We start from the raw sequence: 11,258 nt of genomic DNA, 5'->3' as shown, positions 1-11,258 counted from the left end.
TTTTACCTTCATCATTATGCGCCGCGATACTCGCATACGACGGAGGAGCGTCTTCCACATCGATAGGCGCCGCACCAAACAGCGAGCTGGCCTCTTCGTCCGTCACCTCAGTACTGGCAGCACTAGCAGCACTCGCATTGGCCTGTCGTTTGTTAAACTCCCTCTCTCTGGCATTCCTGGGATCGTCGTCAACCGACGGGCGTCCCTGCTGACTCTTCCGCTGTTCTTGAGCATATAGCAGCCCACGTCGTAGTGCCTTGTGCCAGTCGTCAATATCCACTTCAGACTTTCCTCCAACTCTCATCTCTCGTCCTCCTTCGAACGTCACTGCCAATGTGAAGGGTCTAGTGGGGTCCCTTCTGGCTCCAATAACTATGCCACCGCCCAATCTCTCAGCCCCCATGGTGGCCGAGTATGTTAGCTGTGTACCACTGAGTACGAAATAGCGCTTCTTCCACGTACGGAAGTGCTGGCCTTCTTTCTCAAGCCAGCCCACACGCTGCTGCGCATCATCGCCTGGGTTCTGCATCCTACAATACTTTAAAATGGCCTCGTAGCAGCGGTCATACTCCTGCTTCGTGTCTGTGAAGATCTTGAGTTGACGTCCTTCGGTGCCGTGGATCAGCAGTCCGTTCGTGATGTCCGGCAGGCGCTCAATGTGCGCGGCGGTCAGCGCCCCCAAAAGTTGCGCATGGTTCTCTTCGTCCGTGTTTTTATAGTAGGCCAGCTCTGCGCGCTTGCACACAAGAAAACGCTTCTTCCACGAGCGCACAAGACTGCCCTCCTTAAACACCCAGCCAGCATACGTCACGGGGTCCTCGCGTCCCATTCTTCCCCGCTTGGATACTTTAGGTGTGAGCTACTCGAATTGGATGCCTTTCTTGTGGGAAATCAGGTTCTGATGTTTCGTACTTAGTGAAGAACGATACAAAAACCGAGTGAGCTAAGCGTCTAGAGAATTTTGTGCACCTGAAGCAGAAAACTTTTTTACACGAAATGTATTTTGCGTGTTAGAAGCTTAGCCCGCTCACTGTGGTAATGCAATACATGCTCCGGTTGTGATCTTTGTGCTTGTCGCCCGGCCACTTGACGACGTGTGCACCTGAAGATGACAAGGGTGGTGTTAGTTAATTAAGAAAATATAAAAGCTGGCTCACAACCTACCGTCTGTGACGGTATCCCAGTGACAGGAGACTGAGGCATGCACGCCAGCGCCATTCTTCTGCATGATAAGACAGCTCACTGGACTTCCTGTTATCAGGGATGAGCAGTAAATAATGCAAGTATGATGCTACGCACCGATGTACTTAAGCGGCTTCCGCAGTTCACCAAGTCCTTTCATGATGGACTCACAGATGTAGTCGACCCACTGCGATACCTTCAGCTCATCGTACACTTCGTCTTTCAGACAGCTCTCGATGGACGTGAGAATGATGCGATCTACCTCCTCAGCTACAAATGCCAGCTCTTCGGACGACTGCAGCTCGTCCGCCATGGTTGTCGAATCCTCAAGCAAGAGTCGAGTGAAGAGGGTCAATAGTCGCGACGGTTCGCTGTAGACATTACAAGTGTTGGAATACATGATTGGCATTACACCTCATGCATTTGCTCCATCTTTGTATCATTCAAAGCTAGCTTTATAAAAGTGGGGTTGGCATTGTTCTGTTAGCAGTACTACCATGAAATCCCGCTCTCAGTCATCCACTTCCACCTTCGGTTGTGCTGGGTTGTGATCAAGAAACCAGTTACCGAGCCACTTGACTGCTTCTAGTCCCGGTGGCTTCTCGCGACATAACTCCGTCAGCCCCTTCACTACCAAATTCGCCAACAGATTCTCCTCCTCCGGTACTCGGCTGTTATTCCACGTACTGAGCCCCACTGGAGCTCGAGAAAAGTAGGACAGAGCTGCCTCGTGTGACACGATCGGCGGCGGAATGCTGATACCAGGAAGCGTGGATGACAGCTGGTATGCTGCCAACATGTTCTGTCCGGCAGTAACCGCGTCGTTGCCGGTAAAATACGCGTCTTCGACCAGCTCGAGGGAGTCCACAAGCAAAACATGACCGTCCAAGGTTCTTGTAATACCGGCCTTGTCCAGCTCAGCTCGTGTAAACACTCGCGAAAACTTGAGCGGTGGGCCATGATCCTGCGAGATCTGAAAGACAACCGCGGCAACACCAGCGTCGTCCACTTCGAACACTCGAACTTCAAACTCCCCGCCGAGAAACGTACGACGCGCCTTGTAGCTGCAGGAATCGTATTTCTTGTCCATCCTGACGCCCGATCGAGTTGGTGTATCACATTTGGGGGCCCACCAACCGAAACGATAAAGTAAGAATCAAGAAAAACAAATGAGCGTCTAAAAGTAGAAGTGTACTATCTAGAGTACAGAGTTCGTCAATGAAGCCCATGATCCCTACATCACCGTGCAGCACGGCGCGCATCCGGTGATCGGCGGTTCTCCTTTCGCTAGGTTTTCATCTGATCGTTCTTGTTGAACTCGCTCATCTTCAGCGAGTAGTTTTCGATAGTAATCTGCACCAGTAGTGCTGATCCCCATGTCTTCTTTTTCTTCTTCCTCGTCAAACGTGAGCTCTCCCTTGAAAGAGCGAGAAATGTTGACGCGAGATTCCAACATTGTCCCCTTCCCTTCTTCGTCTTGAAGACGCATGATCGTGTCGTTCGTCATCGTATCATTGATATAGTCGCTCGAATCGAATCGACTAATGCGAGCTGCACGCTCTGGATCGTCTTCGTCACTCTCCGAGTCCACCACATCATCGGTCATCTCCGAGACAACGGTCATGACACTACTGGAGGTACGACCTCGTGACAAGGCCTGAAGCCACGCGTTCATCTCCGTCTCACTTACCGCTGTCACACGCATGGTCTTGCCACTACGGAACTCAATCACAAGAGTAAGTGGCTTGGTATCCTGATGCACACCTTTCACCATGCCGTGACCTCGCGCTACTCCTCCGACCTCACTGTAGTAGATCAAGGCGCTATTCTTCAAAGTGAAATAGCGCCTTTTCCACGTCTTGAACCGCTGCCCTTCTTTCTGCAGCCACCCACTGTGGCTAACTGAGGCTTTCAAGTCGTCACTCGATCTGGTGTCTCTGACCACGTTCATCATTGGAGCTTCCACCACTGTCAATTTCCTCTCGTTCTCTCCAGCCACAGCTCCTTGAATGGCACTGAGCCATCTGTCAAACTCTTCGTTTGAATCAGCCTGCATGATCAGCTTTCGACCACTATGAGTAGACACTACCAGACCCAGTGAGACTGTCGGATGTGGCTCTATACTGACGACGCTAACGGAGCGTAATAGAGATCCCTTTTCACTCTTGTAGTAGCTCAGCCTTGAGCCGTACAGCGCAAAGTACCGTCGCTTCCAGCTCTTGACTTTTCCGCCTTCCTTCCTCAACCACCCGACACAACCTTGTGCCTCATTCAGCGGTGCTGAAGATGCTTCACTTGCGTGAGTAAATAGCTCAATAGAACTGTGTACCTCCACGGCAGCCGCTTCTTGGTCGCCTTGCTCGGAAGATGACGAGCTGATCGCATCGTACTCGGGTTTACTCTGCATGGCAGCAATCCACATCGAGGCTCCTTCACCTTCGCGCAGAGATATCTCGTACTCGGCGTAGTCTTGCTCCGTAAACTCCACATCCACGTCGTTCGCGGTCTCCCCCAAATCATTGTCGAATTCTTCATCCAACACAGCTTTCCCATTGCTTTGAGACAGAAACGACTCAGCCAGATTGGACGCTTTCCGGAGCACATCAAACCACTTCGAGAACGCTTCATGAGTGGGGGCCACGACGTGAAGAAGACGACCATTCTGGAAGCGAATGTTGAGGCAAAAGGGGCGGAGATCCCCCACGTTAACGTCGAACACCACACCAGAGCCCAAAACTTCGCTATCAGCCGTCGCACTGTAGGCAAGTCGACTGCTTTCAAGCACGAAATAGCGTCGCTTCCAGGTCTTGAAGTTCTGCCCTTTCTTCAATAGCCACCCTCGGAAACCATTCTCAGCGTGGAGCTCTTCTTCCTCTTCGTCTTGATTGGAAACTGACATCCCTTCCGGTGGGTTCTCAGCTGAGCTCCAGGACGCCTTGCACAGAGCAGCATACCACGCATCAGTATCGGGTTTTGTCTCGCCGAACACGTTCAGAGTATTGCCATCTTCGAATTGAATACACAGAAATCCCGCTGTCTCGTAGTTACGCGTAATGCTGGCCACACTGCCAAGGGTTTCTGACGTTCCATTGACGTGTTTGTTGTGGTGGAGAGTGTTTCCATTGAGAATAAAGTATCTCAGCTTCCACGACGATGCGACATCGTCTTGCTCGTACAGCCATCCCCGCTTACTACGGTTTGCAGTTGTAGAGACAGTAACTTGAGTGCCAGAAGAGCGATCAGTGTTAGCAGGGGTTGATGGTTGGGTGTTACTCGAGGACTTATCGCTGTCTTGAGAATGCAACACGTTTCTTGGAAACGGGGGCAGTTGAGGTTTGCTCTGTCGATCTTCACTCGATCTGCTACTCAATGGAGATACCGATTTTAAAAAATCTGCAAGTCGCGGTTTGCCGACAGCATCACAAAGTGCACCCATCCATCTCTCCAGCTCACGAACGGATTCTGCTCTTACACAGATGGTGTCACCGTTCGTAAGCGCTTTATCGGAGCCAAATTCAATCTCTAGAGCATCCAAGTGTTCACTGCTGTATCTGACGTCTGTGACATAGAGCTCTGCCGACAGCTGCTCCATTGGACCTTTGCGATACTCTAGCATTCCATTCGCCAGCGACATATATCGCTTCTTCCAGACTTTACTGCGTTGTCCAAGCTTCTCGAGCCAACCTTCACACACTGCCGTCGAGTACTTTCGAGCGACTAAATCTGTGTCAGTCATACTTTCCATCTCTTGGTTCCCAACGTCTTGTTGCACTTTCGTCACTTGTTGCAGAGCCAACGGTTGTCCAATAGCAGTCGCAAGAGCTCGATCCCAGTCTTCGATCTCGTCTCTCGTCTCGGCTGCAACATGAACCACTTTTCCTCCTCTGGCAACGAGTCCTAGTGACAGCGGACTAGTCTCATCTGCCTCCACTTTCATTAGTGTCAGCGAATCAACGGGAGCAGCGTTCCGATGAGCGCAAAACTCGACTGAACTACCACTGAGTATGACATAACTTCGCTTCCACGCTTGCAATTGCGGCTCTTCTTTTAGTAACCAACCGTCTTTTTCGACGGTCCTTTTGACCAATTTCGGTTGAGTCTGTGGCGTTGACAGCCTGAAGCTCGTCTCCTGCTCCCCGATTGCTTCTTTAATTCTGCGGAACAGTACTCGACTCTCTTGCGCACTGGCGGTTGTCATCTTAAGGTCTTTTCCTTCTCCGTGGATGAGCAGCCCGTTTTTTCGGTCGGGAGAGTAGTCCACATTGATCACTTTGAGACGACCCTTCTCATTGACCCCAGCGCCACTGCCATCGCTCTTGGCTCCTGAATAATAGACCAACTCTCGCCCACGCAGAACGAAGTAGCGGTTTTTCCATGTGCGCACCTTGCTGCCCTGCTTGGCGCCCCAGCCGCAGTAGTCCGGACCACTAGACATGTTGCTATCTCCTTGCCTCCCGGTTGGCAGAATGACACAAAGCTTCTGAGTTCCAGGCTGAGGTTCCTACATAAGTATAATACCTTGCCTAGTAGATTGTAGTTTTTAAAAAGAGATTGTGGGACTGCTGCTGTTTCGACCTGCATATTTAAATATGGCTTCGAAACGGAAATGTGCCCATCAGGCTGACTGAATTCTGGATAGCCCCAAACGCACAAGCCGGATTTCAGAGATAAGTCCCACCTGAATGTAAAACTGCTGCTACTTCTTTCTACTAGAAAGTTTCTAGTAGGTATCCATAATATTGACATGGTATCCGATAAACTTATGATAATATGTGTAGCTGTGAGCAGTTGTTCGATGTCGGTAAGCGCTGCTTACTTTTCACTGTTGATGCTGAAGGCACTATACCACATATATTTACATGTATCAGGCCATTGACGACACCCTTTATAGAACGCGGCTTTTGAGGGTCGATCCTGTTCGTTACCACCATAATGAAGTGGGTTTCAAAAAAATCTTGAAACGTCCATGTATTTGCCAATAGGTACATATCGAACCAAGCAATGCATTCTGGAAGGTACTGCATGTACTGCGAACTTTGAAGAAATGCATCCGGAAGTTTATCAAAGGTCCAAGGGCGCGAAAACGGGGTGCAGTACTGTATTCATTCGTACGTATTTACTACCTTTGCAAGCGGAATACTTCCGGTAAAGCAATCACTGGGTGGATGAATGGTAGGGCACATACGTACTATGCTGATACTACCACATCTACATGTGTCAGTCTGCCTATGTTTCTATTTCCTCTATCTCGCTTAAACGGTGTTGTAGTAGCGGTCTCCGTAGTCGCCGAGACCAGGCAGAATGTACTTGTAGGCGTTCAGTCCAATGTCCAGGCCAGCAGTCACGACCTTCACGTCTGTAGAACGGATAACGCACTGCCGTTAGCAACATGCACGACAATAATCTACCGAGCAAGAACTTACCTGGATATGCGTTGAACAGTGTAGCGAGCCCCTCTGGGCATGAAATGACGTTTAGAAATGTAATCTTCCTCTGCTCCACACCAGCGTCAATCAAAGTCTACACAAAACAGCCCACTGTCAGAGCAAGCATCATTACCAGCATTCAGCCTCGCAAGACCCACCTTGATCGCCATGTTGACGCTGCCTCCGGTGGCCAGCATGGGGTCCACCAGCAGTACATTGTCCAGCTTCTCCACATTGGGTGGGAGCTTGGAATAGTACATGACCGGGTGCTTGTCCTCTGACTTCTCGTCACGCTGGATCAGGATCTTGCCCACAGAGACCGTGGGGTCGCATTCGATGATGGACTGCAGCAAACTGTCTCCTGCTCGGATAATGGACACAGCGCAGACCTTTTCGGCTGGCACGAGGCCCGTGAATGAGTCGCCTGTTGGGGTTACAATTGTCTGCGTCTTGTTGGCACAAGCAGCCAAGCCCTCCTCGGCCAGGATCCGCATGAGGCGGTCGGCGTAGAATTTGAACTCAGTGGGCGTCGACTTTTCATCGCGCAGCTTGATCTGCAGCGGCGCCAACGCGCGGTATGGTAGCACGCTCAGATTCGGGTACTTGGTCTCCATCTCCTTGATCAGCTGGGGGCTCGCCATGGCTGCGGTTGCCGTGGCAAAGAAATCGCAATTTGGACTGGTGGTGCGATGGTCATTGGCCACCGTATCTGATTGGAAGAATATTACCCCTCGAAAAAAAAACTCTACCGAAGGGGTGCAAAAGCCATTGCCCACAGCATCCGAACCGGTAGTACATGTATGTTTGAATTGTTGAAGGGATCTGGCATTTCACCAATTCATGACATCCGTCCTCATCGACAATTGGGCACAAAACTATGATTGCCCATTTCTCAACTTCAACCGCACCTTCGGCTGGATGTGTGCCAAGTTCATTCGCTTCTCTGACAGCAACATCTTAATGGCCACACTTCACTGAAGTCCCCGCGGCCGATGCTGGCACCTATCTCAATGCGGTCGATGGGGATTCGCGTCGCTAGAACGACGGGGGCGTCCCACCGCTTGCTACGGTGTCGTCTACCGTCAGGCAATGGGTCTCTAGACGAGGGCGAGTTTGCAGTCGTTCGGTTAATTTCCTGATACTGCTGAGCTCGTGGAGCGGAGGTGGTCGGAGGCCACAGTTAATTTGGTGGCCGTCGAGTCGGTACCAGCTGACGAGCGAGTAGACGAACTGGCGGAGGTACTGTCAGCGCAGTAGTTGGCCATCGGGGTGATGAAGTCAGCGTACAGGGCGAACTTGCTCAGAGTGCACTCCGGGCGTCTCGAATTGCGAGATGACTTAAGTGGCAGGCTGTGCTGGTGAATTTGGCAGCCATCTCGGCGTCCGTCGAAGAAGTTTGCTGTCGTCGCCTCCACTGCTGCGCTTGTCGCCGTCACCAATATCACCTCGTGCGACGTGACCTCACTCCAGTCGCTGCAGACCTCGTCGGCAACAACCAATTGTGCTGTTGATTTATGTGACTTCGCTGGCCACCAACTCTGACGAGGTTTCGAGTAAAAACTGCCGCTAGAAAAATCACGAGTGAGCTTCAGGTCACGTTGTCAACGTTCAGGTGGGAACGAAGATGCCTGCCAATACATGTAGGAACATGTGTACACACGTAGCCTCTTCCTACAGAATCCTTTGTTCCAATAGTTGGTATTACCTGGTGCGGACACCTTTGAATATTTGCACACCTTATACTTACACCTCGCTTTAGCCCTGCAGGATCTATTACTAGCGCTCTCAATACTTGCGCTCCATCCAGTAGCTCAGTGCTCCTACAAGAATGTCGTAGCTAGCGGCTAGTGCAATGTACGTCGCGACGTCACTACCACCGCTCACATTCAGACGCTGGATGTGCTTGTAGCGCTCGAATGGAACACTGAGTGTACTGCTGCAAATCGACGCGGGCGACGGACCGGACACTTCGCTCATGGTCACGTAGTGGAAGTCAGGGTCCCCAGGTGGCGACTTGGGCTTCTGGATTGAGATCGACGTTGTGACTTTACCCTGCGATATCACCTCCGAGTTGAGCAAGCAGCGGTACCCTTGGCTCTTGGATTTCTTGACAAAACACACGTTCTCCTGGCGTAGACCTCCCTTCTGCACGTCAGGAACCATGCGCCTCACCGCCACCATGTGGTGCACACCGCCAGCATATTTCTTCAGCGACAGCGTGTAGATTTCGCCATAAGCAACATGACGCACCGACCATTGCTTCCGGGACACACGCACAATCTCGAACAGTTTGCGACGTCCAAAGCCGTAAACGTTGCACAGCTTGAGTCCGTGTAATGGGCGGAACTCGCGCTTGTCCAACATGTAGATGGTGTCGGTGTAGTAGGACAACACGCCGCGTGACCTCATGAGCGTCTCGCTGGCCACAGTGGATTGGCGGTACTGGTTGTTAGCTGTGGCTGCCTGTTCGCGGAAAAAGTCGCCGTAACGCTTTACTGACTTGTAGTATGTGTCGCACATACACGGGGCGTCAGCACCCGGCGCCTTGCTGTGTGATTCCACGATCTTTTCAATTTCTCGACACAAAAGCGACCCCTTCGTCGCACCGACAAGTTTCAGATACGTTGGGTTCATGAGCACTGGATCCAAGTCCGAAATGGCCTCCAGCACGTCCTTCACTTCAGTCGAGATCTGTTCCGGAGACGCGTACATCCGCTTTAGGGATCCGATAAATCCGTCCTTAAGGCAGTTTGTCTCAATGAATCGCAAATGATCTGCGCACTTCTTGTCGCTAGAAATCTTCTTAAATACTTCCAACGCTCTAGATGGCGGGCACGCGAACGTTTGCTGTACACGCCCCACTGAAATCTCGTAACGGAACGGCAAGGTCTCTGTGATTCCATCGCTCGCCGCACACGCGTTGATATCCACGCGGTTGCATGGAACCTGCTCGGCTGTTGAGCACAACACAGTACAGTAGCGGTCTCAGCAACTCTTGCAAGTTATCAGACACCAACAAACCACCAACTTACCGATGAGTACTGGTTTGGGGTCATGCAACTCACACACGTAGGTCGGTATGGCATCATCGTCTTTATCCTCTTCTTCGTCCTCGCCTTCCTCGTCCTCCTCGTCCGAATCTGGGATCACTCGCGAGCTGGAGGAAACGTCGTCTCCGTCAGAGCTAACCACGTCGCCATTGTCAATCTCCGAGCTGCGGTCAGTCTCCGTTCGCGACGAGTCCCGGTCGGTGTCTTCCTCCGGCTCCTTCACCTTCATGATCTCTGTCGAAGCTTTGCGCTTTGCGGCCGCCGCCCATTTGCGGGCCAGTAGGTCGCTGGCGGGGGACGAGTGTGCGCCTCCCCTCTGGCTGCCAGACGCTGCTGTGGGCGTCAGCGTGATGTACGAGTCCGAGAGCACATCCGTGGAAGCCATGGCGCTGCAAACGAATATTAATGTAATGCAAGCAGAACGCAGGACGACAATAGGCGGAATGAGGAATGTCTCGCAATGACACCGAAGGCTGACGCTTGATGATGCTCTGTACGGCCAGACTCGGGACTCGTCTCTTTTGTGCTTGCATGATATCAATTTATAAAGTTTCTCCCAGACCGCAATACTAAAAATAAAAAAACAGGTCAACAACGGCTTAAGGAGACACTAAAATATTTACCCTTACCCTAAGTGGATATCGGTTGCACTTCGAGTTTTGATGCTGAGCAGAGACAGGGATCGGTCAAGCGCTACCAACTGGGGGGTCTTGCAATACCAGTACTCGCGCATGCCTCAAGAACCTAGCGTCGAGATTGCTAAAGCGGGTACTTCAAAGTACATTTAACACAGCGAGAGGCCTGTCTCAAAACTGAAAGTATTAAAAATTCAATGGACACGGCCTGATTGTGATCATCGACGCACTCCGAGCCAGCGTCGAGTGAGTAATCGCTGCCGGCAACACTGTTTCGCATACATGTACGTATTGTGCGTTCTACATGTACTCAAAATTTCCATGTGCGGCTCTTTGATTTTTAGATCATGCGTGCTTAACTGCTAACGCGCATGCAATCTGGTACATGTACAATGGTTTTGATCTAGTCCGTTTAAAAAAACAGGAAATTGGTATCATTGAATTGGACAATTCGGTACAGTAGTACTTTGCAAGTAAGATCTATTGGGGTCCTTAAACTACTAATGCCAGCAATAATTTCCAAGAAGAAAAGCGTTAGAATTAATCCCATTTGGTATTATAGCACAAGATTCGCGACTCTCGTCGCCTGCTGAATCAGGAGGATCCCAAAAAGATCAAGTTGGGTTGTGGCGCTAGCCCACGGCAAAAGTGAAGGTTGGGAAAACGTTTCGTTGAGGATTCACCCAAAAGTTCACCCCATAGACTCGCCATACATGTACAGTACATGTACTTCAGTAGTACATTCACTCGCTGCTTTTCTGCGACGAATATGGGTCACCCTTTCTTGAATTAGCATGTCGGATTGGTGAAGATCGTTCAGGCTTGTCTGATGAGCAAGCGTCGTAGACGAAAGAAGTTTGCTCGAACTTCAATGCCTAAAAATGATTCTGTAGATCTCTTACAGATTTATCTATATCAACAATCGCAAGCCGAAGGTCTTCAGTGGGTTTTAATGTGGCAAGTCG

At 50.8% G+C, this 11,258-nt stretch overlaps 5 protein-coding genes across 5 annotated transcripts; all 5 read right to left on the bottom strand.

Annotated features, from left to right (window-relative positions):
- Window positions 1-1,010: 1,010 nt before the first annotated feature.
- PITG_02108 (dynein light chain-like protein) lies at window positions 1,011-1,495 on the bottom strand (the record flags this gene model as incomplete). The annotated part of the gene is made up of 3 exons (XM_002907033.1): window positions 1,011-1,102; window positions 1,165-1,242; window positions 1,300-1,495. The coding sequence occupies 3 exons, from the start codon at window positions 1,493-1,495 to the stop codon at window positions 1,011-1,013; spliced, it is 366 nt and encodes a 121-aa protein (XP_002907079.1).
- A 198-nt stretch (window positions 1,496-1,693) lies between these two features.
- PITG_02107 (uncharacterized protein) lies at window positions 1,694-2,272 on the bottom strand (the record flags this gene model as incomplete). Its single annotated transcript, XM_002907032.1, has 1 exon — window positions 1,694-2,272. The coding sequence occupies one exon, from the start codon at window positions 2,270-2,272 to the stop codon at window positions 1,694-1,696; it is 579 nt and encodes a 192-aa protein (XP_002907078.1).
- A 90-nt stretch (window positions 2,273-2,362) lies between these two features.
- Window positions 2,363-5,617, bottom strand: PITG_02106 (uncharacterized protein; the record flags this gene model as incomplete). Its single annotated transcript, XM_002907031.1, has 3 exons — window positions 2,363-3,448; window positions 3,518-4,530; window positions 4,615-5,617. The coding sequence occupies 3 exons, from the start codon at window positions 5,615-5,617 to the stop codon at window positions 2,417-2,419; spliced, it is 3,048 nt and encodes a 1,015-aa protein (XP_002907077.1).
- An 817-nt stretch (window positions 5,618-6,434) lies between these two features.
- PITG_02105 (uracil phosphoribosyltransferase, putative) lies at window positions 6,435-7,249 on the bottom strand (the record flags this gene model as incomplete). The annotated part of the gene is made up of 3 exons (XM_002907030.1): window positions 6,435-6,538; window positions 6,606-6,702; window positions 6,767-7,249. 3 exons carry the CDS (start codon window positions 7,247-7,249, stop codon window positions 6,435-6,437), a joined length of 684 nt encoding a protein of 227 aa, XP_002907076.1.
- A 986-nt stretch (window positions 7,250-8,235) lies between these two features.
- Window positions 8,236-10,043, bottom strand: PITG_02104 (uncharacterized protein; the record flags this gene model as incomplete). The annotated part of the gene is made up of 2 exons (XM_002907029.1): window positions 8,236-9,562; window positions 9,641-10,043. The coding sequence occupies 2 exons, from the start codon at window positions 10,041-10,043 to the stop codon at window positions 8,394-8,396; spliced, it is 1,572 nt and encodes a 523-aa protein (XP_002907075.1).
- Window positions 10,044-11,258: the final 1,215 nt, after the last annotated feature.

Source organism: Phytophthora infestans, genomic scaffold (genome assembly GCF_000142945.1).
Source record: "Phytophthora infestans T30-4 supercont1.3 genomic scaffold, whole genome shotgun sequence".
Taxonomy (NCBI): domain Eukaryota; phylum Oomycota; class Peronosporomycetes; order Peronosporales; family Peronosporaceae; genus Phytophthora; species Phytophthora infestans.
The sequence above is the reverse complement of the archived record's forward strand: the minus strand, read 5'-3'. Positions and strand labels throughout refer to the sequence as shown.